The sequence below is a fragment of the Amblyomma mixtum genome, chromosome 5 (genome assembly GCF_055824585.1).
Source record: "Amblyomma mixtum isolate Tamu chromosome 5, ASM5582458v1, whole genome shotgun sequence".
Classification (NCBI taxonomy): Eukaryota; Metazoa; Arthropoda; class Arachnida; order Ixodida; family Ixodidae; genus Amblyomma; species Amblyomma mixtum.
Window position 1 is genome coordinate 70,056,128 of NC_143016.1, and position 26,216 is coordinate 70,082,343.

The following is a 26,216-nucleotide window of genomic DNA, read 5'->3' on the forward strand; positions in this document are numbered from 1 at the left end:
GAGGCGCTGCGAGCACGCAGCGCACATTAAACGCACTATCTGTGAGTTTGTGCGATATTTCACCTGAACGAAACGCTTGCTGCAGCAGACTGATTGAGCGGTAATGTAGTGGAATCGAAACGCCTACTTTTTATCCTTGGCGCAAGAACGACCATCATCATCACACAGTACCATCACGTGGCACGCTGCTGCACGTCGAGTGCGCGCAGCTCGAGCAGAGAAGAAGAAACGAGACCCCGTCAGCAGGACGTTCAACAGCAGCGGCTCTGGACGATGGACGCCTCGGCCCGACTGAAGGCCGCCGCCAAGCGGCGCAGGTCGTCGGCGGCGACGCTCGAGCCTAGGCTGAGCGACTTGGCCCCCATGCTGAACCAGGCGATGGAGATGGCGCGGCCTCCCGTCAAGCAGTTCCTCAAGCACGGTCTCGATGCTCCGGTCGTCTCGACGGTAGCTCATTCCTCGATGTCGCCAGGGGCCGTATCGCCCGCCGGAATCTCGCTCGACCACCAGGCAGGCGCCGACCTCGAGGTATGATGTTTTATTCTGCGTTCTTGGCTGAGCTGTCTCGCGATTCCGCAGTGGCGTAGGAGGAGGTCAGTGTGCAACGGAAAGGCGCTGTAACGGCCTCAATCTAGTGTAGACGAACCCGCACCGTGAGCGGAGGGACCATGAGGGGAGGGGTAAGGAGTTGAAAATGGGGAGATAGAAAGGTCTGGTCTGGCCTGGCCTAGTATGGTGTGGCATAATGGGTTCTGTTATACTATGGAATGTGTATGGTATAGTGCATGACTTAGTGTATCGCATAGTGTGGTGTGGTGAGGTATGGTATGGTATGGTATGGTATGGTATGGTATGGTATGGTATGGTATGGTATGGTATGGTATGATGTATTGTAATGTATGAAATGACACAGTTCGGTATGACATGCTATGATCCGATATGGTATAGTATAGTATGGAAAGGTATGGCATGGTATTGTATGGTCCACAGGGACGTCATATTGGGGGGGACTCCGGATTAATTTCGACCATCCGGGGGCTCTTGCACGTGCACTCACAGAGCGCACGGGCTTCTTGCATTTCTCTTCTATACGGATGCGACAGTTGGAGTTGAGATTTAATTCCGTAACCTCTGGCCCAGTAAAGTCGAACACCATAGTTACTGGCAGCCGCAGTGCGGTTTGCCTGTGGGTCTTAAAGACTGGAGATCTGTGGAATTTGTTAACAGGGAGTGGTGTGATTGACGAGCTTATTGCGTTAGATCAGAGCCGCTCTCATATGGTATCGCGCGGCTCATTATATCTAATTTGAAAACGAGTCTGACTTGCAGGGTCGAATATCCTGCATCCAGAAAGCAAAGACAGTGCTGGCAGTGCTTGCGTTGCATGTATGCAAGGGGCACGCTGCGATTTCAGGCCTAAAAACTTGGGGGTCACTTGACGTAGCATGCGAGAGCATTCCAAGCATTTCACCCCAAAGAAGCCGAACACCAGGCCAAGGAAAAGCTTGTACCCATTAGAAACCGGTGGGTACCTGGCGGCGCTGGGGTTCTGAACCCAGAACCTCCCCATTACTTGAGTTATTTCTTTACTGCCTGCGCAATTTTCGGGTAAATTTTTGTGATGGCTCATGTTTCTGGGCCGGCTTTCCAGATTTCTCCTGCTTTGTCGTCGTGTTTCTGAACACATTTCAGGAAAGCAGGAAATGGAGGTGACATGCGGCCACCGGTGGCGAGTAAGCCTGAGAGTTGACCACGCTTCCAAGGACTTTTGTAAAAGGCGGCAACAATCGTAGAAACGTTTGAGCTGAAGGAAAAATTACACGGGTGATCATTCGAACTGATGCGACGAGTATACTTGGCTTTCGCTTTACAATGGCCGCCTTTCCATTGCGTCTTTGAATTTTATTTCACCCTTTCTTTTTTTTTTTTCTACTTCTGCCTGAGTGTAGCCATGTGTTTGGTTTAGGTGAAGGGGGGTTATGTTAGGTAGGAGTCGGTGGAGAGTGGAGGCCAGTGGGTGGGTGTCTAATTTGGGGAATGGCAAAACTTTTTGCGGCTTGGCCTGGACGAAATGAATTTTGTTAAACACAGATTCAGCGGGAACGTACTACGCCTATTACGTTACTCTGTGAAATGCATTAGCTTATTACTTTGTGCAGTAGGATACCTTTTCGTTGCGGCTTTCTAATATAGCTCCCATTCAACCAGATGTATTTTTAGATCGACATTTGCAAATCCATACGTGCTGCTCTGCTATGCATATGAGCTTAGGCTTATGTTGGCGAGGTAGGCCCGCACAGATGCACTTATACTTGAATAAAAAGGTAGCGCAGTTAACAAACACGAACTCTTCTGTGCGTCTTTTTTTGCGCTACCTTTTTATTCAAGTATGTGTCACCAACTAGTCCAGCAACAAATTTTATTGAGATGCACATGTGCTACAGCGCTAGCTTTATAAGGGTAGAACCCTGCGTTTTTGGGTTATATTTCTTTTTAATTCGAATAGTACAAATGGGGCGCTACATTTCGAGTTCAAATTCTGGTACAAATCTGGTTATTCAACAAGAATATTCGTAGTTCTGGTTATTTTTTTCTAGCACTGATAACTGTCGTTAGCGCTGGTTTTTGTACGTTGCATGGAATGCTATATGTTTCTTCCGAATAACCTCTTAAGCAATATAGGGGTGACAGGTTGCATCATGATACTCTTAACTGAGAAAGATCTCTTTATTTTTCTGATGTTACTTCGCTGCGTACATTAGTGCAGCATCTTCGTGCCTGTGCTAGAACTTCCTGATTTTATTTGTACGCGGCGAAAACAGTCATTTAACTTGAAAGCGCGTGCATCTTAAACGCCCAGTACTCTTGGGGAAGCTCCATGATTTTCCTCTTCCACTGTCCAATTCTTTCCCACAGCCTTGGACCAAGATGTTGTTAGCGTGGGCTGCGCTCATACATTGCTACCAATAAGGCACCCGAGCGCTACCGCAGTTCTGTCCTCTCACATCTTAAATGAATTTTATTGCGAAAGCAATACTGCTCACAATATTAGCCTTCAGCGTCGTCCTGGCGGATCCACCATTGACCTTTAGCATGACCTCTGTTATGACGTCACGCCAGACCGAGAGAGACAGGGCCCCAACTCGTCTCGTCGCGATCGTCCTAGCGGATCCACCGCGCCGCACAGCAGCTTCGCGCCGCTGCCGCGAGCCGAAACCTTTGCTAAACATAAGCTTTACTGAAAAGCACCATCAAGGCCCAACCACCAGCCAAACCAAGGCGCAGCCAAGCAAGTATTGCTTTCGCAATTGCGGGCTTAACCAAGCTAAGACTCTGCCATTTTTTTTTAACTTGCTTTCATATGAAACCGAACCATTGATAGCCGTGGAAAACCTGTCCTCCCCCGCTCGCGGCTGGCTGGGCGAGGGTTCACTAGCTCCCTAATGGGGGAAGCGGGAGAAGCGACTGCAGTACCACATAGACTGCTACATGGATTTCAGCGGAACAGGGGAGAGGGTCTGCAGGTTCCCTGTGCTAGTGACCGCATGCTCTCACCGCCTCCGGCGGCAGGCTTCTGGGTATGGCTCTGCCCGAATAATGTGGCGCGCACAGGAGAACCCATAGCGCGCTGCTTCCAGTCACGGCGCGGACAAACGCTCGCCGCTGAAGTCGCGCCCCTATCCCAGCCGGGAAGTCTGAAGCCCTTCTTACGTAGCCTTCTTGTTTCGAGGATTACCTCGTTGGTGTTTTGTAGATAGCTGGTCGACTGTGTATATTATTTGCAAGAGCGATAAATAACATCTTTCGGGGATCATAAGTGTTAATTACGCTTAATTACACATTTTTCCATCTAATTTGACACAAATCCGATGTTTTCCGACCATTGTGTGACAATTTTCACTATGCCGTGACGACTTTTGGTGGATGTGACGTCACACCGTTCCCGTGGCTATGTCGACGTCCGCGCTATTTATACGCAATTTCGGGATTTTCGCCTATAATTGACTAATTAATCTACAGTCATCAAACGTGGTTTCTATGATCATTTTTTCCTCCTCTAGCTGAAGCAATCATTCGTTTTCTCCTATCTTTTCTAGTTCCCGAGTTAAACACGAGTTCAACGCTGCCAAAGTGTGACACCCTCTTCTAACGGACGACAGTATGAGCCATTAAAGGCTTCGCCTTAACATTTGAGTGTACACGTGTTGTCGTCCCCCTTTGTTCCCTCGATCACGGACCCCTACGCGGTTAGCGAGCGAAGACGCCGCTTCCGCCCTAGAGGGGTGGAAGATCACCACATATCACCAATACAAGTGCATTTTACAATAAGCTTAAACTAACCTACGATTGATTGAGAACACTGCTGTCGAATAAGCACAAGATATTCGTTAGTTGCCACTGGGTGCTTTCAGCTTTGTGCTGCGACAAGTTAGATTTTCCTGAAAGCTAATTTCCGAGTACAAATCGTCTTTAAGAAGGGTGGAAATTTGGGCTGGTTGGTGCATGATCTGAGGCTAAAAAACAGCGCAAACGGGGACGAAGCAGAGAAAGGGACACGAGAGAGGGACAGCGTCGTGTCCCTCTCTCTGCTTCGTCCCCGTTTGGGCTGTTTTTTAGCCTCAGGTCGTGTCCCTTTCTCTGCTTCGTCCCCGTTTGGGCTGTTTTTTAGCCTCAGGTCTTTAAGAAGTTTTGAGAAATTTCGCGATGCAAGAATCGGGCGGAAGTTTTACTCGAACACAAAGGACCCTATATAAGGGACGCTGGCCGACCTCAAAACCTCGGCCTCGACACAGGAGCACATGCGCATCTGTGCGCAGGATAAGTATAAGTGCGGAGCAGGTGTAGATTTAGCTTTGAAGTGGTGTACAGGTGTGGACCTGAGTATGCATACGGAAAAAGCATCCTCGGATACTGAAAGCGTACAGCAGGAGACCGGACAGGACAGAGTCAAAATGTAACCGCATGATGCATTTCATGTATTAATACCTTGGCTGTACTCGACACCGCCCTTCCTGTATACATGTTTTCTTTCGCCCTACGCTGGTTTGGCCTAACTGTAGTTAGCGGGTCGTCGTGACCCAACTAAAGAAAAAAAAGAAAGTCCCGTCATTTCTGGTGGCGGAAGCGAACACCGTACGGATCGTTAGCATCGTTGCGCGCATGGTTCGTGACGGATAATGAGTGCACGCTGAAGGAACCTATGACGTGGACCGGCGCTGGGGTGTGCGCAGGAGGACAGAAGTGCGATCGAAAAACGTGAACATCTGAAGAGGCAGCTGGAACTGTTCTTGTTGCCAGAGCACCCGCTTCTGTCGTCAGCGCTGCTTCGACAGCCAGCGCCCAGCCAGGCCAGCGACCACCGCTGGATGATACACCCCAGCGGGCGGTTCAGGTGGGTCGCACGAAGTGTACTGGCCTAGGCTCTAGCTCCTCAGTGTCATTCACGCACGACTTCAATCTGCCAACTACAATATTCACTAGGCGTAGGAAGGAAGATACTCGTCTCTAATTCGCCATCACTCCTCATATACTCATCTTTCGCAGTGCAGAAAAGCGTATTACGCAGTGGCACACGTACTATATGCTTACGCAAGTCTCTCTTTAAACAGAATCTCATTTCTATTGATTTGACATTTTTTAATGGTAACTACTGCATCTTCACGTAGCCCTGTTTAAGGAGCACCGTCTTTCAACACTGCATATAACGCACCCCACGAAGTGCGACTGTAGCGGCAGGGTGCCAGACCTACGAGACTAACATCTGGCCCCATTGTTTCGGGATAAGCTGATTTTCGGCTTTTCCAGTGACACGGAGCCTGCATGCGTCCACGCAGGGTCCGTTGGGACATGACGATGGTGTTTCTGGTGCTGTCCAACGTGGTGCTGCTCCCAGTACAGGCCTCATACTTCGGCAGTGCAGAGGAGGAGATCTTCCAGTGGAGGCTGTTCAACCTTGTCTCTGACGGCGTGTTCAGCGCAGACATCGTCTTCAACTTTAGGACCGGTACGTGCTTAGGCACGCGAAATACTTTATTACGCTCCAATTCTGAACACAACTGACTGCGGCGAAGTCAGTTTCCGCACGTATATCGGTAGCTGTGATGAGCATTTCTCGTCCAAATCGCTAGTGTCATTTGGCGTGTGACTAGACGTGACTGCGGATCGCGGCGCGGGGCTCGTTTATCGCAACTGCACAGCTCTAAAGCTTTTGACAGTCGGGAGATCTGTAGATCTGCACCCCCCCCCCCCCCCCCCTTCCATCTGTCTTCTTTATATTTTTTGTTTACTTACAGCAGCATCATGAAAGTCCCACGACATGACCTCGAGCTCCTTCCTGTCACGAACGCGCAACACTCAAGTCTGTGCACATTTAACAAGAGCTGCACAGGTTTCCCGGCCATCGCGACTTATAGAATAGTCTGAGCTTTTACGTGTTGCGAGTCAATACCTGGCGGAAAAAGACCGTTGCTTCTCACTTAAGAAGTAGAATATTTTCTCTAAAAAAAAAAACGGATGAGGAGAAGCGAAGGGACACAAGCGCTCCGTTGCTTGGCGGCACACACTTCATGACATTCGCTTTGGCTTACAGTAGAATGGTGTAGAAGTTGTTATTAGAAGCTCCATGCCCTCAGCAACGACTGCGACATTGGGTAGAGTAAATACGTCTGTCGTTATAGTGCTGTCACTCTTGACGTAACTCAGTCATCTGACACTTTCCAGAAGCCGTTAAGGACTCGCGGTCGGTCGGTCGGTCGGTCGGTTTTGTAGACATGTGCATGTTTATGCTATCATTTCTGTTCTTCGCGGATAAAAAAAGGAAAGTGTCATCAGTGAGGCTTCCTGTTGCCTCTTCCAACTCAGAAAGCGTAGCCGGTTAAAGTCGACGCGTTGTGGGCTCTTTCTCGTGCGCAGGCGTGATTGTGGAAGAAGACTACGAACGAGTTGTGATGGACCCCGGATACGTGGCACGCAGCTACCTGCGCGGCTTCTTCCTCATCGACTTGGTGTCCACTCTGCCCTGGGACTATATGCTGGTCCTCATGCTCGTCATCTTCAACCACACGGCCGACGAGGACGACTCCTCCTTTGCCACCACCGTGCGCCTCCTGCACCTCACCAAGTTCCTCAAGCTGCTCAAGCTTCTCCGCATCACGCGACTCGTCCGCTACCTCGACAACGTCGAGCAGAACTATGTAAGCTTCTCGGTTCTCTAACTATGACGTCCACCTGTTGGCTTCAAGGATGGCAGCATCTGTCATATCTCAAGCGGCTCATTGCTCAGGAAGGTGTCATACTCCGCGTTCTAGAGTGGAACGGTCCCTACGAGCTTGCGCGGCGACGGCTTCCAGGCCCGCGTAGCGGCTGGCGAGCGTTTTATAACACCACAATTATAGAACACTACCCTTCCATCAAGTTTTGAGGCGGCGTATATAATTGCAATGACTATTAATAGTTGCGCTATGCCGTAATTTTGGACTGTGAATTTGAAATTTGATTTTTAGTCCAGTTTATTGGTGTCCTGCGCTATTAATTCCTCGAACCTGATTTTAACCGAGCTCACATCGGTAGGAATACTTACTACGCTCTGGTGCATTTTTGTAGAAGAATTGCCAACCTAACCTAACCTAACCTAACCTAACCTAACCTAACCTAACCTAACCTAACCTAACCTAACCTAACCTAACCTAACCTAACCTAACCTAACCTAACCTAACCTAACCTAACCTAACCTAACCTAACCTAACCTAACCTAACCTAACCTAACCTAACCTAACCTAACCTAACCTAACCTAACCTAACCTAACCTAACCTAACCTAACCTAACCTAACCTAACCTAACCTAACCTAACCTAACCTAACCTAACCTAACCTAACCTGACATCCTACAAAAATGAGAGCCCAAGCACCGCTTTTTTCAGGGAATTGAGTGTGTAGAGTGAATAGGCAAAACACGCAAAATTGGTTTTGAGGAAAGGCGCAGTAACTGCCTAACTTGTCGGCGGACATCTCAGTCGTGCTGTAGGGAAAGGGAGGAAGGAGGTAGTGAAAGTAAGAAGAGCAAAAGACGCGCCGTAGTGAAGTGCTGCGGATTAATTTCCACCACCTGGGGTTCTTTAACCTGCATTGACATCGCAACTTACACGGGCGTCTTGCATTTAGCCACCATCGAAATTCTGTCGCCTCGGCTGGGACACAACAGGCTTGCATCGTGTCCTTACTTTAGCGTGAAAGGCAAAATTCACTTAGAAGGGCTCACTGAAAAGGGCGAAGGACTCGGATGCATCTCGGGCAGCAGTTCGCAATGATCTTGAGCGTCGACTGCTAACGACATCAACCCCTCAAATAAAGGCAATAAAGAGACTGAGCTCCTTCATTAGAGACGTCACCTTGCAGCTATTTTGGTTCGGTTAAACCGCCCGCCGCTGGAATGCTTCAAAGACGGATGGATGCAAAAGATGAATGAAAGGTGAAAATTTATTAATTCTCAGTAATTTTTGAGCCGTGGCCTGATATTTTCCAGTGATCGTAGCTGAAAGAGCAAGTTGCGTGGACAACAGGTCAGGATTCCCGAATGCTGACGGTAGCTCCGCCTTAAGGCGCATCTCCATGAACCCATACGAGGCGCACGAGCGCAGCGCCTACGCGCCCAGCGCCGCGCCGCGACAAGCGTCGGAAAACATACGCAACTCGATGGCCTGTCGCTGGTATCCGCGCTCAGCTCGCGAATGGCCTTACCGGATGCCCAGAGAACTGCGTTCTCTGATTGGTGTACACCGACAGCAAACCGGCGCAAATATCTGACATGGGCAGATATTTGCCAAGCGCTAGCTCCAGCTCGCGTCTGCGCCTCGCGCATGCGCAGACCAGCTCCGGCGTACGCTGGTACGCGTAGGCGCTGCGCTCGTGCGCCTCGGATGGGCCCATGGAGAGGCGCCTTTAAGGATATGACGCGATAGCGTTAATGAGCTAATGCGCATATATGCGGAATTTGTCATTCTCTACTTTACATTCATGGATCACTGCGGGTCCTCATACCACTCCTGGCACAGTGGTGCAGCAGTTAAGAGGTGCGCCACTTCCCCGGCAGGTGGCTGTTTGAAACACAGCTACCGGTGGGGCATGCGAGACCCATGTTGCTCTTCTCGAACAACCTCTGGCGACCAATCATCGGTGGGCAATTTACTCACAGTCCTGTACGTGCCACGGTGGACGGGTTGTGATGACGTAAACAGGTTCGCATGCGTAACGCGTTGCCACGGCGCACGCGTGATGGTGGTCTCCATTTCTGCTTGCACAAACCGTTCTAATGATAACGCATTAATAAATATGCATGTTGTAATACGATTGAAAATTGATTGTTTGTTGTCTCCGAAGTACTGCCAAAACGGGGGCTGTATATATACACTGGCGGTGCCGCTGTGCTTCGCAGTTCTTCTACTCGAACGGCGTCTACTTGCGGCTGACCAACTACATCGGGCTACTCCTGCTGATCGGCCACTGGAATGCCTGCCTGCAGTTCTTCGTTCCAAGGATGCAGGGCTTCCCACCAGACTCCTGGGTCACCAAGCAGAACCTCGTGGCAAGTGCCGACTCGGGCTTTTCGCCATGCGGACTCGCGGAAACGTTCGCAAACGCGCAATTCGTGCCCCACGTGCGCTCTTCATTCGACGTTCAGGTCGTCATGCAACTCATTTCAGCGCTGCTTGCTCCTCAGAGTAGCGATGTAGAGACGCGACGGAGTATGTGCCTACGCATCGTGTCGGTTCATACAACAACAGTGTAGTGTGGGGTCGGAATAACAGCAAAGACTAGCGAGTCGCTGACTCTTCGTTGCCGCCTATTGAAACATATGTAGACGGCGTGTTCCCAAAACAACCGAAATAAAAACTGGAGGGGACACTTAAGATCCACCTTAAGATTATGACGCGATAACGTTAATGAGGCTAATGCCCACATATGCGAAATTGGTCATTCGCTACTTTACGCTGGCGCAGTGATGCAGCAGTTAAGCGATGCGTCACTGCCCTACTAAGGTAGGTGCTGCCACCCGTGGGGCAAAAAATGGATTAAGGTGAGTTAGTGGGGATTAGTGGACGGATTAAGGTGGATTATTGGGTCGCGTAGATATGATTCCATATGATAATCCAGTTTAAGGTTGCTCGAGCGTTCAAAAGGTGGTGGCTCATGAATACCATATAAGGGCAATGGAACCGGTTTCAACCGGAGCTTTTGTGGGGAAACGGTAAGAACATTAGACACTAATTGTTGAGAGCATAGAAAACAACCTAAATGCTCTCATTTTTTTTAAATATTATCAGTTGTTCAAATCCCAAAATTAGCAGCATCCTATTGCGTTCGTTTTTTTTTTTTTTTAGTTGCGTGTCGTGCCTTCCACACTAGCTCGTGAGATGCAGTTGCTGAACACGCTTCGCGGTGTTCCATACTCCGCTCCACACATCTGTCGCCAGTGGTGACGCGGTCGGTGTACATGCGTATCCACTCCGGCTGCAGGAGGAGCCCTGGTTCGAGCAGTACTCGTGGTCGGTGTACAACGCCATCTCGCAGATGGTGTCCTGCGGCTACGGGCGCACGCCGGCAGCCAACGTGGCCGACGCGTGGCTCATGTGCCTCGGCATGGCCTCCGGCACGGTGGGCTACGCGCTGCTGCTGGGTCTGTGCGCCTCCACCATTCAGACCATGGACTACTCGCGTCGCCTGCTCAGGGAGAAGGTGAGCGCCACCTGACTGACTTCGGGAGGAAGTCGGAGAGTCTAGCAGCGACAGTGATAGTATTAGCAGTGTATTATTGTATTAGTATTATTGTATTGTTGTGTTCTGGTAGTAGTAGTATTATTGTATTATTATTAATGTACTGCTGGCAGCCGCGGTGGCGCAGTGGTTATGACACTCGGCTGCTGACTTCAAAGACGCAGGTTCGATGCCGGCCGCGGCGGTCGCATTTCGATGGAGGGGAAATTCCAGAGGCCCGTGTACTGTGCGATGTCAGTGCACGTTAAAGGACCACAGGTGGTCGAAATTTCCGGAGCCCTCCACTACGGTGTCTCTCATAGCCTGAGGTATTATAGCAGTGTAACAACAGAAGCTGTAGTTTAGTTGGTTTATTGGAGTTTAACGTGCCAAAGCAACTCGGGCTATGAGGGACGCCATAATGAAGGGTTCCGGAAATTTCGACCACCTGGGGTTCTTTAACATGCACTGACATCGTACAGTACACGGGCCTCTAGAATTTCGCCTTCATCGAAATTCGGCCGCCGCGGCCGGGATCGAACCCGCGTCTTTCGGGTCAGCAGCCGAGCGCCGTAACCACTGAGCCACCGCGGCGGGGCTAGAAGCTGTAGTTATACGGGTGGTAGTGATAGCGGTGGCATGCAGTAACAGCAGTAGTGATAGTACGCCGTAGAAGTAGAGGTGGTGGTGGTAGTATTAGTAGCAACAGCAGGTAGCAGTAGTAGTTGTTTTTTGGAAAAGGAGCAAGGCCACCGCAACTGTCTCTCTGAATGGTCATCACATGAACTGTCCCGCGGGCTTTAAAAAACAAACACAAGAGGTGCATCATATGATGGAGAGAGGTCCTTGTTGATGTGCGACCGGACGCTGCTTACGGGTCAAGATGGCGCCTAGGAATAGGGTGTGGAGCGGCGCTTTTCTCCTCAAGCTATCTTGTATATCGGGCTTTGCCCTGCTGCATAATATATCTTCTATGACGGGCTCTGCCGTGTTGTATACTGGATTGGAAAACTGTCTTTGGAACAAGAAAAGACGCTGCGTGAGAGTAGCATCACAGTATTGAGAAAGTAGTGAAAGTAGCACTGAAAGTAGCATTTTGCGGAGCCTTTTGTTTCCAACATGCACTATCATCTAGCGCAACTAGCACCGCTTTGGAAGTCAATTAAGTAACTATTAGACCTACTATTAGTATTATTGCTGCTGTAAATGTCAATCACTGCATGTGCTTTTTAACCTTTTGTTCCCAACGCATTTTAGCTGCTTGTGATCCTGTGAAAACATACTTACGCCTATGCCTTCTTTATTCAGGCCATGGGAGTCTAAACAAGTATAGCCACAAGTGTACGTTTTGAATTACGCCGTTCGACGCTCATTTCCTCGCTGCCCGATGCTTTCGATTCGCAGCTGAAGGAGGTGGAGGACTACATGCACTGCCAGAAGTTCCCTCGCAAGCTGCGCTCGCGAATGCGAGACTACTTCGAGAACCGCTACGAAGGGCGCGTCTTCGATGAGGCCAAAATCCTCGCGTCCCTGTCGGACCCCCTCAGAGAGGTCAGTGACTATAGGCGCTCCTCTTCGTCAGTAACACTATCTCCCGTTGACCCCGTCCCGTCTGTGGTTCGTGCAGACGTGCTCCTGGCCCATGTGGTCGGGTATAGGGCTGTACCTGTACCTCGTGACCACGCAGGGCACGTTATGGAGATCGTCTGCTTCTGGCTCATGAGCTAGCGCTGTCATTGGCCTAAGTGTCAACGCAGAATTTCTTGCTTTCTACATATCACGACAATGCCATTTAACACAAAGGAGAAAGTGCCGTATGCGGCTTTCATTTTAGAAACGCGCAACTAGCCGATGATACTAGCAGCGACGGCTCTTGGTCATGTGTGTCTGTCTTCTGCTCAAACCTTGCCTTTGCGTGCTTCAGTACTTTTTTTTTTTTCATTTTACCAAATATCCTAGCTGTCGTCTTGAGAGAGACCGATAAGAATCACACGCCGGATATAGGAGCCTGAGATAAGCAAACCTGCATGCATTATTCCAGTGGGCGAGGCCGTGCTGCGCGTACTGGTTCATCGGATACTGGGCTGTTATGTCTGCCTGCATTTTATTCAGGCCACTTCGTCGCAAAATGTTCGCTTTCATCCTTTTCTGGCCTCGCCGACAACATCGCAGAGGCCCGCTCCACTAGTCCTCACTTTTATTTCATCGTGTTCTTTACTCCGCGACGTGAAAGAGGTGGAGGGTGTCATAAGGAAAGGCAAAGCACAGTCATTGTCCAACTCTGAGTGGGCACCTGAGCATTGCTATGCCAGAAACGAGGAGAGCGGATGAGGATAAACGGTTGAAACTTTAAAATCAGAGGAAGTAGTGAAGGTAATGAAGGTAAAGACACTCTAATGACCTACGTGGATCAGTCTATCCCGCGTGCGTTTGGCTTCGTGGAGTCCGCGCACACAAGGCCGGGAAAGCGGATGCGCCTGCCAGAATCATTTCGAGGTCTTGTTGCTTATTAGCGTGAAACGTTAACAGCGACAAAATTGGTGCTTATTGCCGACTAGATGGGCAACCAGTTTTCACGTGCACGATCTCGCAACTTGCCCGTGCGATGCAGGAGATCGTGAACCACAGCATCCGGACCACGGTGCGCACGGTGCCGTTCTTCGCCCAGTCGGAGCCGACATTCGTAGCCGACCTTGTGTCGCGGCTGCGGCACGAGTTCTTCCAGCCGGGCGACGTGATCGTGCAGCAGGGCACCGTGGGCCACAAGATGTACTTCCTCCAGTCCGGCAAGGTCAACATCGTCACCAACAGCGGAGATTTCGTCGCCAGCGCCTACCCCGGCGCTTACTTTGGAGGTGCGGCGCTTGCCCTTTCCTCTTTTCCCTCTCATGGCTAGGGAAGTAAAGAAACAAAGAAAACAAGTATCAAGAAGAGGTGTACTCCAAAAGAGGTTTATTTATTGCTTTATTCTCGGAAGGTCTCAGAAGGGGACAGCAGTTTGCAGTTGGTAGCGAGGTGTTGGAAGTGTTAAGGGAATACGTCTACTTAGGGCAAATAGTGACCACAGATCCTGATCACGAGACTGAAATAACTAAAAGAATAAGAATGGGGTGAAGCGCATTAGGCAGGTTCTCTTAGATCACAGATAGCAGTTTGCCAATATCCCTCAAGAGAAAAGTATAGAACGCCTGTATCTTACCACTACTCACCTATTGGGCAGAAACGTGGAGGCAGCGAAAAGGTTCATCTTAAGTTAAGGACAAGCAGCGAACTATGCATGGACAAGAAAAAGATAGCAGGCAGAATGGGTGAGGGAACAAACGCGGGTTAAGGACATCTTAGTCGAAATCAAAGAAATGGGCTCGGGCAGGGCATGCAATTAGAAGCCAAGATAATTTATGGTCGTTATGGGTAACGGACTGGATTCTGAGGAAGGCAAGCGTAGCAGGGGGGGGGGGGGGGGGGGGGGGTGCTTACAGTTAGGTGGGCCGATGAGGTTAAGAACTACTGGACAGGGATATCTGGAGACATATTAGAGAGGTCTTTGCCCTCCAGTGGATGCAGTAAGGCTGACAATGATGATGATACTCCAGAAATTACCGAGGACACTTAAGCAACTTATGTGCGAGTAATGCTAAAACATTGCAATTTTATTTAAATTCCATTCTAATTCTATTTCAATTGTTCTAAATTGTATTCCATTCCAGTTCTGTTCGAGTTATATTCTATTTTTTTGTATTTGGTGCAATTGTAAGTACTAGTACTGACTATTACTAATTAAGATTTCGTGTTTTCGCGCATTTGATTATGTCACACCGTTTCGACCAGAGGCGAGTTTTGTAATGCCGCTAATTTTTAGGCGACGCCTGGTTTCGCGTCGATGAGCCACGTAATGCTTTCGAATTAATAGCTTTCTATATGTTTTCGAAGCGAAGACGACACAGAGGTAGTTACTTTGCCCCAGGACCAGGGATGGCGCCATGGATGACACGTTCCCAACGCCCCGCCACGGCTGTGTTCAAAGGCCAGAAAATGACTACGTGATTCAGATGCAATGACGTCACTGAGTTTCTATTACGACGACGACGGCGTGTTCACCGTTAACTTTGTAGAGCCTACTTCATACAGCTGTGGCGGTAAAACATACGCATCCGCACGGACATGCACACAGGCATGCATGTATGTAGACTACATTCATATACTACAAGGTGTTTCACCTAAGACTGTCAGCAATTTTTAAAAATAGGCTTTTCCGGGTTAGCTGAGCGCTTTTTTTGGCACAACATTGTTGGTGGTGTAGTGCATCAGAATACACCTAAGGCGTGCTAACTTGCAGGATGTGTAACTAATATTGAAAAGTTGACTTTCCAACTACTACTGTTAGGCTCCTTATTTATTTGAATGCTTGTAGCCTACTTTAAGTAATATCCATGTCAACTTAGATTTTCGAAAAATCTAATTTCATCGCCTTTGAAGTGCAAGCCGTTTTGGGATCACACATGAGCGAAAGAACCGGCCAGCAAGAGTGCTAGCCACCTCTACGAGTAATACGAACGGGCGTCATCCAGCGGCGCGGCTGTTATGTGCTCTTGATAAATCGAACGATTAATCATCATCATCGTCGATTGATCGATCGATCGATGATGTGTTCGATGATAAATCTAGCTGTTTCTCGCATTATGTTTAATGATCATCCTGTCAATTTTTTCGTTTTCGATACAGTACAGTTTCGTTGAGAAAAATTAAATCTCACAAAAGGCGAAGATATCTTCGATTTGAAACGCGCCAAATATTTTTCGGCCAAACATGCAGTGCCAGCGCATGGTATGAGCTTTACTCGTCGAACGACCTGACGTGCGGACTCGTATCATATCGCAAGAAGTGCGGATTTAGCAATACAAGCATACTGTCTTAGCTTCTACGCAAATTTCGGAAATGTATCAGGCGTCTTGCTGTTAAGCATGAAAAAAAAAAAAAACGCTGCCGTTTCTGATCACAGTGTAAGTGCTGGCGATGTTCTCTTACCAGCTATCCCTTCGATCCCACTTGGTGCCGTCGTTTGACTGCTTATTAAATCTGGCTTTGCTGCAGAGATGTGCCTGCTCACGAGGGCCCGGCGCCAGGCCAACGTGGTGGCCGAGACTTACTGCAATGTGCTGTCCCTGTCGGACCAGGACTTCCAGCAGGCCCTCGAGAAGCACCCGCTCATGCGCCGCGCCCTGGAGTCCCTCTGCGCAGAGCAGGGCGCCCACATGACCCCGATGGTGCCCTCGATGCTGCAGTCGGCCGGGGCCGCCACACCCTCCTCGCCCAGACCCTGCTGAGGGGGCGCAGAGATTAGCACTGGACTGTGTGGGACCACCTTTGACGATGAGTGTGTGTAGGTGCTGGAGATTTCGCGCGCCCGTTCCTAGGCTAGCACGTTTAGTGGTCAACGGCCACATTCTCATGTATTTTTACTCGTACCCTCTCCTTTGTTATTAGCGTACTAAAAAACCGTACTCCATATAACTGGCAACGCACTTATACCATCACAGTAGATAAAAGCAAAACCTTACTACGAAACCTTGCTCGCTTCTGGTTATTTTTCGCTCTACAGAAACGTTTACTTCGTTTTGTTTTTTACTACCTCGATTTCTCCGCTGCAGTGTACTACTTCTGTGTACTTTGTGTACATCCGGCAAGAAACGCCTACGAGGAATAGATTAGTTTAATAGGTTATGGGTCGAGAACTGAAGCTCGGTCTGTGTCTTTGTAGCGTTTGTCCCCGTAGACGAATGACCGATGTATTAGTACGGGGTTCTGTGTTTGCCCTATAATATTCACTCATATTGACACAAATGAAACCGCTGGCTGGCATCTCGGCAACATTGCGTGCGTTAATGTTTGAAACGTGCTTTTATTGATGCTTTGGTTGGTAAGGAAATTTGTGCGTGACAACGCGAGCCATGCACCCGAATCAGTGCCGTCGCTGTCAGTGATGGTTTGCGAATAAACGACACATTTGCGATTTGCGTGGTCTCTCTTTAATGCGTAAGCGTTACTTGCTTTATGTGTGGAGTGTCCACACTTTCTGTCCACAAAACTTTCTCTCCAGAAAGTAGCTCGGGTAAAAACGGGTAAGTTGGGAGGACACATCGCAAGCTGCAGCCAATGGGACGAAGCTCGGATAAGTTAGAGGAGCGTCGCGAGAAGTTGCTCGGAAAGAGCAACATGGGTCGCACAGTTCCTACCAGCGGCTGTGATAGAAAAAGCCACCTACCAGTGCGGTGGCGTGTCGCTTTATAGCTTAATAAAATTTCCCGCAGTCTATGAATGTTAGATCGATTCTGCATATATGGGCTTTAACCCACGGAGCTCCGAATGGTGTGTGGTTTGGTGGCCAACACGAACAAAGTTCCACCAACTCGCAGAATGCCACAGACAATCAACCACAAGCGCACCAACGGAAACAGCAGTAGTGCACAATGCTTTCGTATTCATAGCAAGTAAGGAGACAAGTGCACCCTGTAGTTTTCTGGTCGCGGAAGCGCACCCATGGCGTCGGAAGCGGGCGGCAAAGATATATCCACTTAGCTCACTCAATAACAGCTGCAGCCGAAAAACAAGCAGCCTAATGGATTTCCTGAAAGCGCCGGATTTGCAGCGTTTCACGAGGGCGCAAAGCATTTGACAGCAATGGCGCTGTTAAAACAGAAGTTCGAACCCTTAACGGCCGCTTCAGCGCTTAGCGACAGATTTCGACATGACTCCGCGGTGGAAGTTTCGCCTCGATGTGAAGCAGGTGAAGTGGCTGTTGATGTCAATAACACACTTACCTCTTCTCTTCAGAAAGAACAAAAATGTGCCTCGTTTGCTGTGCGGTTTGAAAAAGTTCTGTCCTCCAAACTAATTCTCCCGATAGCAGTACGTTCCTGTACCAACGTGAATACACTAGGGAATGCGAACTTCACTGGCGTGTTAGTCAACTAGTGTTAGTCAATCTGATTAAAAAAAGAAGAGCATGTTTTGTGTCTGGTTATGCACTGAATCATGAAATGACAAGTTTTGTAGAGGGACCGTGCAAAAGGACGCATTACATCGAGGCCCTGGTTGACTACCCATAATCATTGCATGCTTAAGCCTCCACGAAACGTGCAGTCAATAACGTGCCACCACGGCTGTATTGAAACACTGCAGGGATAGTCTCCAGTTCTTCGCATTGTCCGAAGGATGCCAAGGGCCCCAGCTTCAAGACCATAGGGGCGTCGTAAAGGGTCATACGCATCTAAGTGGCTGTATTGAAACATCGCAGGAACATTCTCGAGTTGTTCGCAATGTCCGAAGAGTCCCGATGACCCTGGCGTCTTAAAGGGCCATAGGCATCTAGTTTTCAGTTTCATGTTTTCTTCTTTCAAGTGATGCGTTACATATTAGAATAAATGGTTCACCGTGCGGTATTCGACTACGACTACCAAATCATTTATGATTGAATTTCTTCTCTCGTGTTGCCTCGGACTCTTTTTCATAAATTTACCGAACGATGTATGTGACGTGTAGTCTGTGCTTAGGTCTCGTGAGGCACTAAAGAAAAACATGTACAGTTGCTGATACGTAGCTTTAACTCACTACAACACTTAAGTCAGCCCGCTTGAAGATTTGGAATGACAAAAAGAGAGCGTTAGCAATTGTAGCCGTTTTCTTTTTGACGGCTCACGTGACCCAAACACCAACACACAACATGCACAACGACAGCAGTCGATCACCGAGCCATTTAGTTCTAAACGAGGAAAGAAATAAATGAGTTACAACAGTGACTTGTGTGTGCGTTTCTAGCGTGCACCGCCATGTATTACAGAGCTACCGGTATTAGGAACATCTTCACTTGTCACGACTGAACGCGTTCTCCTAAGACAGGTGTAAATTGACTTTTGCGTAGGTGCGCGGACCTATGACACTGAGTAGATGGACGGTCAAAAACGAACTAACACGGGATTCTGGAGACGCGAAAGTTATAACGTTACCACATAATGCATTTCAAAGGAATAGCTTTAGTAACAGCCATCCATGGCTGCGATTTTTTTTGTTTACGATTCTGTCTTGTTCTTTCCAGTTAGGTTTCAGATAAGGCAACATGAATAGACTGATCATCGCACTACTTCCTGGTCTCAGAGGAACAGTGTGTGGTGGTAATGGACGTGGGCAGATCTTCACTAAAATCGTAAGGTGTATCTGAGTTTAGACAAGTAAACTGCCTGGTCCGCTCACTCCACAGTCTGAGCGAGCAGAGAAAATGGGGAATGACTGCTAAGGGCACGCCTCTGGAAACCACTGAGCCTATCTATTTGCTCTTTCTGTTTAGTTCAGGGACTGCAAGTGGGCTACGAAATGAGCCAGAAATGGAATTCCTGTGATGTGAAAAGTTAGAGTGAAAAGCGGTAGTGTGAGAGCGGCGTGTGCAGGACAGAAAGCGTGATCTAACTCAGCTCCGGGGATCAGCAATCTCGCAGCTTTGCTCACTTATCGCTTCCTCGCTTATCACATGTGTGAGCCACTCAAGTAATCTTTTTTTTTTTTTTACGTCGTACCTTGAAACGCTCACGTTCTTCTTCTACTCGTCGAAAAAAATGTTATCCACTTAACTCTCGCGCATGTAGTCATCGGTATGGTGCTCTTGAACGTATTGTACCGAACTGGACACTTCAGCAAGACCTCTTAGCTGACGTTGTCGCCGACACTAGTTTTCTTTTATTGCGTTCCGTTGAAAGGTGGGAGTTTGCAATGCAAGGGACAGTCTGCTCTCATAATCCCTTCTCTGTGTCCCCATTTACCCTACCTTCTTCTTTGAAACACTGAGTCACCAATTTCACGGATGAAGAATGCGCCAGTCTCTAGGCTGTCATTGTGTGGGGGGGGAGTGAGGGAGGCAGGATTGGGGACGAGATACCTCGCAAGACACGCGCTCTTTGTGCTCTTTCACGCTTTCAGCTCTTCATAGGAGCAACACATTAAGTCACAAAGCAAGCGGAGTGTTTGCGAAGTCGCATCACTTCACTGGCAGGGATGACTAATGAGATGCCAGATGGCCCTTACCACGACCGCTTATAAATGAGAGCCCAGGCGACCCGGTCCCGGCTTTGACCGAGCCTCGTTTCTGAAGACCGTTAGACAGCGTGGCAGCCAGCTTTTGCTTTGAACAATGCAACAGCGAAGGTACTCGAGAGGCCATTCTTGGAACGAAGTCCAACATACTGATTTTTTGGGGCTTCGATGCTGACAAAATGCGCCCCTTTCCTAAACGTGCTCGAAACAAACAGGTCAAAACCAAGTAGCTAACCATGCTCGAAAAGAAAGGCGAAGCCAATAGCTAAACAGGCACGAAATATAAAGGTAAAGCCAAGAAGCTATTCGCGCCTCAGATTGGCTCGTCGCGTGCATAAAATGTCTGTAAACATGCTTGCGCCAGCGCTACTGTCCTTGTTGCATGCATGCGCCAGACCGACCTTACCTGCTGGAAACATCGCTAATTCCAACCAGCTTTCGCTGAATAATGCGCTAAGCCGATAAGCTTAGCGTTAATAATTTTTCATTCTAGGGCGAGCTCAAATCATGAGACACAAGAAGCAGTAAAAGTACTGATCGGCACACAATTGTTGCGTTTTTTTCACGCTGGAAGTAAAAGGTCCAAGAATAAAACGATCGTGTCATCAGTATATATTTATACATTTTGCGTACATGACGGGTAGCAACACACCCAAGAGTTTTGTCAATAGTGCGTTTTTCCCCCTTCTTGCTTTAGCCTGTGTCTACTACCCGGCTCTTCCTTTTTTCTTCCCACCCCAAATAGAATACCCAGAATAAGAACTGCGTTTGAGTATTTGAAATGTATGCCTATCTAGTCAGCCGCACACACCACATTTATATGGTACCGAGATGTACGAAAGTATGTTCTCGCGCTTTTAAAATTCAGGGGAGAGAATGTCATGCGCGTCACAGTGGTCGGGCAAAACGTCGTCTGTTTTACATATTACCAACAAATCCTCCAAATTTATTAGTGACGTTAAACTAGAAATTACGAGTACTGCTTTTTAGCGTTGTCTTCACGTGCGACAAACGCGCATGCTAATCAGACGCACTATAACCTAAATTTGATGCGATAGCACTAAGGCTCCCATTCCGCAGGAAGTCCGGTGTCGTCGTCGGTGTCGGCATTGGGAGCGAAAAATCAGATGGGCCACCTATGTCACGTGACCTAGTGACGTCATCACAACTTTCACACCGTGGCAGGTGGCAACCTGCCCACCGTGGCGGTTGGCCCTTAAATTAAAGAATGGCCGCTGCACCCCTGCGCCAGGAGTGGTATGAGGGCTCCGAGCGATGTATTAATGTCAGGAGTAATATGAGGGCTCCCAGCGATCTATTAGCGTAAGCAGAGAATGGCCAATTCCGCATGCGTGGGCATATAGGCAGAACCTAGGTGAAGTAGTACGCAAAAAGGGCCACAGGGTGCTGTAGAAACCCATTAAAGCTATCGCTTTCTTCTAATGCACTATCGCATCATTAGCGTCTGAGATGAAGGACGGTAAAGAAAAAAAGAGCGTTTATCCAAACGAGCGCATCGCTCAAAACGGGGCAGCCGAGCGCGTATGAGGTGACTTTAAACGACCAACATAAACCTCAGCTTACTCCCCGTCGTCCCCCTTTCTCCTCGCGCGGCTCAAAGAAAAATGACTTTATTCTTAACACCACGACATGGACGACGGCAGGGCTCGCACTGAGTAGCCGTCATTGTCGTTGTGTTCGACGTCGTTTCAGCGCTCAGTGCCTCCTCACACCGACACGGTTCCCAACTCGTAGGACAAGGCCCTCTCCCAGCGTCAATGTGCGTGCTGCGACAAGCGGGACACTCGCCAGCGACCACCCCCACCACCATTCGTCAACGTCTTCACCGCGCGGGACGCATGCGTAATCGCCTTACCTGACCGGCGAGCTGCCGTCATCACTCTTATAAACGCTCGTGCAACACGGCTGGGCCATCATTACTTAGCCGGGAGTGAAGCGCCTTGAAGTACGGTGTCTTCGTCATGGGAAGCGTTTGCACGTCACGAGGTGAACGCTGGAACACCTCGCTCCATTTTGAAGCTACTGGACAAATGAGACCACGGACCCAGCAGATGCAATAGGAAGTGGCTGCGTTGAAGGAGAATGCTTATGCTGCCTGTGACAGACCACCATCAGGGGTGGAAAAGTAGAAGAGAGAAGAGATATACAGAGAGGGGAAAGGCAGGGATGTTAACCAGAAAGGATTCCGGTTGGCTATCCTGCACTGGGGAAGGGAATGAGGGGATTAAAAAGGGAAGAGAGAGGGAACGAGAGACACAGCCACAATCTATCAATCAAAGCAATCTCTCGTAAAAAACAAAACAGTGCCTTGTGAGCCTTGATGGTAGTCGACTGTTGTGGTCATAGATCGAGGATCTTGGCTTCTGTGAAAGGGCGAGGATCAAGGCAGTCCAAAGCGCAACGCAGCTTACGCCTTTCGTTAACGAAGACAGGGCACTCACACAAGAAATGATTGTCGTTGTGTGGGGGGACCGAATGGAGCACATATGTAAGTTCACGTCCAATGTAGACGACGACTGTTTATACAAATGTCATACGGGTACTTTGGAACGTCTGTCATTGTTATCTTCGCTGAGCTGGCATGCCCGTTAGTGGTGGTAACGAAGATTATCACTACAGCGTGATGCAAGGCGCTTATCAAAAGAACGGCTCAGTGATAATCAAGTGATTCTGTGTAGCGCGCGGCGAACAATTTTTTGCAACGATATTTGCATGAGGGACCTCCTTTGAGATAAACATCGCCAGTCATCGTCACAGTATGTCGTAAATAAAAATGACTTCAATATGAAGACGTTCGCAGCTTCCGCCATCGCCTTCCCAGCTTCGACCATTCCACCATCGCCGGCCTTCAGGCCTTATGTTTTGACGGCTTCCAGTGCGCTGCGAACTGCCCTCTGTAAACGGTCTATAGGCACTGTATTTCTTCTCCCCTACAGACGGGCACATTGTTGTTTTCTACAGATAAAACTCTTTTTCTGTCACGACTAAATTTCATTTTTGCAGTGTAGAATAAATATAAAACTTGCGCTTTGGAAAGACTTTAGCTGTCTGCTGCCACATGATAACCGCACACACAGTACGCATGCTACAACTCTAAACTAAAAAAAAAATATCTGCGACTTTTAGAAGGGCATTGCAATAACTCCTCTAGCTCACCATCTTTACTATCATCAGCCCAGCTACGTTCATCATTGTATAAGGAGCTTCCTTAATGCTCTCCAGTTAATCCTGATCTATTTCAGCTGCGGCCGCCCTCACCCCACAGACTTCCTAATCTCATCCGTTAAACTGTCTCTCTCCCACCCTGCGTTATGTTCACCTGAAATTTCGCGCTGCAGTTTAAATAGCTGCGCGTACGTCGTAGTGAATGAAGCGCTTTTCCTTTTTATTGCAGATGAGTGTTTAATATATTGCAGCTTGTAGGTAGAAGCAGACGATATTTTTGAGGAGCGTTGTGTATATTGGCGTGCCATCTAAAGAAAGTGCTTCAATAATGTTTACATAATACCCGTGGAAATTCTTCTCTTCTTATCTTTATTGGTGCATAAGTGCACCTGCATATTATATTGACTCATTTGTGTCTGCAATTTCCTCAAAGCCGAATAATAATACATCTTTTATCGGGGCTATCAGGGCAGTAGAGAGTTGGTTCTTTGAGCTCTCTTGCATTCTTCAGCATATGGGACCCTGGACAGGTCTCACTGACACAGGTTCTGGAAACTGTCCAGAATCGTGCAACTAGATTCATTTTAGGCAATTGCCATCGTGCATCTAGCGTCACCCAAATGAAAAGGTCTTTAAACCTCCTGCCCCTAGCTACCCGCCGTAAGCACTTCCGCATCTGCCTATTCCATAAGATTTTCTACTCCAATTTTCAACTTCGCTCTCGATGGATTCAACCAGCACCGTTCATTTCTCACCGTCGTGATCATCAACACAAGGTCACAGTGCCTCATTGTAACACAGTGACATGTGCGCAATCATATTTTCCGCTAACCTCTAAAGAATGGAATTCCCTACCCGCATCATTAACTAGCATCACTGATTCAACTCAATTTAGAAGAATACTTACCACTCTGATTACATAATGATCACTTTTGTATTTTATTGTAGTGTTGTGTTCTCCACGCACTAGTATTGTTCTTAAACTATTTTATTAATCTGTTCCGTGTTAATTTTGCTCACTTCTTTTTATCCTGCCTCAGTTGTTCTATAGTTTTATATGAATTGTGCTTTGTTTATTTTTCTTGTTATCAACTGCCCTTCCCCTCTGAAATGTACTCTGTACCCTGAGGGTATCACAAATAAATAAATAAATATTTCACAAGTGGATTGCTTCTCTTCTTGTGTAGTGTTCTGGCTCACACTTTACTCCCTTTTGCGTACCTGCGTGGGAGCTAATTATGTTCCTCTAATCAGCGGCGCTATTTCATCAAATTTTTCAAGCTTGTAACTTTTTTCACGGTTGTTTTGTTTCCCTTGGCGCATGTTTTCTTGCAGTCTCTTCTTCCGCATTTTACTCCTTGCCCAACATTTGTGCGCACCGTCTATCAAATTATCACAAAGCATGGCAATGAATAATTTTTCTCAATTACGGCTTGCTTTAATTTATATCTCGCTATTATTTTATCTCCATAACGAAGTTTTGTCGTCGAATACTCCCCACGAACTTTTCACGATCAACCCATTTCGTCTTGCTTTTACGACGGTGGCTTCACCTAACACTTAATAGTTGTGCGGTGGTGCACGCTTTAAAAGGCGAATAAGCGCTTGAATTATGTTATTCGCGGGACACTAAGGCTAAATACACGTCACAAAAGAAAAGTCTTGCTCGTTGAAAATCAAATGTTGCCCTGCGGTTAAACCGACCGGTTATGTGAACAGAAGCAACTCGCAGTAGGGAGGACCCGAATTTTGTACCCGGCGCCGTTTTCGGATGCGAATAGAGGAGTCAGGTGGCGCCAGTGTTGCTCAGCTGTCTTCAGCCTTTACCGCCACGACACCTAGCCAGCCTAGTTCAAGAATCGCAAGTGATTGGAGAGGCGCAAGTTAGTTGGGCACATCTCCGCTCTCGGCGTTGGTCTCGCGGGCGCCGGAAAAGCGCTGTCGGCTCTTTCCTGCGAGGTCTAATTACCCCCGCCTTCAAATTTTACTGGACTGCCGCCGAATTCTTTTTTTTTATTTTTGGGACTCATGGCCCCAGAACTCTTTCTAATATTCATGCTGGAAACTCAGCCATGTATTCTTATCGCATCACATGAGCAATTAGTTAACCATGAGAAGTACACCACTAGGGCGCAGGACATGTTCACAGGCCAGCGAACCAAGGGTGGACATCGCTTGCAATGACTGACACCCCGGCAATGAAGGGAAACGACGATGGCTGGTCTACCTCACGCGTTTTTTGTCCTACCAGGGTGGGACGCTCTCGGCGACGTCTGGCGTCGCAGCCGATGGCAGCGCTGTTGAGGGCGCCCGGCGGCGTTCTTGCGCGTTGTCCCCGCGAGCAGACGACGGCGCGCGGTGGCCCGGAGGAGCGGCGCATGCGCGGAAGAGGCTCGGGCCCGCTGGCATCGGCGGCGGGGAGGCTTGCCAAGATGGCGGCCTGCGGATCGGTGCGAGGTCGTCGCTGAGCCGCGGTCATGCGGGAGCCCTGGGTCCCGCGGCTGGGGCGCCCTTCGGTTGACCCACGAGCGTGCGACACAGCGCCCACGAACTATGCCCCTGGCGCCTAGGCATGGGACGGCACCTTGGGAAGCGCTTCTCGGGCGGCTCGTGCTCTGCGCCGCCCTGTGTGTTGTGTGCTGCCGCGGCGAGCTGCCGCCTGCCGCGGTCGAGGCCGTGCCCCAGTTCCGGCCGTCGGCGCGCTGCAACGCGTCGTGTGGCGCTGTCCCGGCGGCCTCGTGCTCGGCGCCGCCCGCGCGGCTGCCCTTCTGCACGCACCTGCCCATGCGGCGACTGCTGCTCGACGCCGGCTCGTGCCGCAACAAGAGCCTCGAACGGGCGCTGCAAGGCGACCAGCTCGCCTGCCAGCTCGCCTGCGAGTTCCGCGCGCTCCTGAGCCGCTTCGACTGCCTCGGAGGCTACTCCGCCAAGTGGAACTGCCACACATGTGCCGTGAGTAGTAGCCCCCATCCGCTGTGAGCCCCGTGTGGGGCAGTGAGCGACGACGACGACGACGACTGCGGCCCGTGCAGCAGCAACCGCGTGGCGACCACGCAGGGTGACGCGACACCGCCGTCCAGGCGCCCGTGCTTTACCCACTACCCGGAGTATGACGCGCGGTCGTGAGTCGCACGCATGGGCGAAGAGAGCGCGCGTCTCTCGTCCCGCGGCGGCGGCGACCGAGGCTTGACCTCGGCACG

The 26,216-nt window shown here is 49.2% G+C and overlaps 2 protein-coding genes across 2 annotated transcripts in view; both read left to right on the forward strand.

Annotated features, from left to right (window-relative positions):
- Positions 1–273: 273 nt before the first annotated feature.
- Positions 274–16,612, forward strand: LOC149342579 (potassium/sodium hyperpolarization-activated cyclic nucleotide-gated channel 4-like). Its single transcript, XM_089546816.1, has 9 exons — positions 274–528; positions 5,232–5,392; positions 5,835–6,004; positions 6,913–7,193; positions 9,431–9,580; positions 10,513–10,731; positions 12,154–12,300; positions 13,361–13,604; positions 15,841–16,612. Exons 1-9 carry the CDS (start codon positions 274–276, stop codon positions 16,071–16,073), a joined length of 1,860 nt encoding a protein of 619 aa, XP_089402942.1. The 3' UTR covers positions 16,074–16,612.
- An 8,783-nt stretch (positions 16,613–25,395) lies between these two features.
- Positions 25,396–26,216, forward strand: part of Mid1 (calcium-permeable channel component Mid1) — a 141,134-nt gene continuing 140,313 nt past the window's right edge. Inside the window, exon 1 of the mRNA XM_089544936.1 lies at positions 25,396–25,968. Coding sequence (XP_089401062.1) covers positions 25,570–25,968 — 399 coding nt within the window. The 5' untranslated portion in view covers positions 25,396–25,569. The remainder of the gene's footprint in view (positions 25,969–26,216) is intronic.

Bases quoted from the DNA above. Each gene is read 5' to 3' on its own strand.
- LOC149342579 (XM_089546816.1), top strand. From the start codon at position 274: ATGGACGCCTCGGCCCGACTGAAGGCCGCCGCCAAGCGGCGCAGGTCG. The intron at 7,194-9,430 runs GTAAGCTTCTCG...TGTGCTTCGCAG, and splicing joins ACAACGTCGAGCAGAACTAT to TTCTTCTACTCGAACGGCGT. The intron at 12,301-13,360 runs GTCAGTGACTAT...CGTGCGATGCAG, and splicing joins TGTCGGACCCCCTCAGAGAG to GAGATCGTGAACCACAGCAT.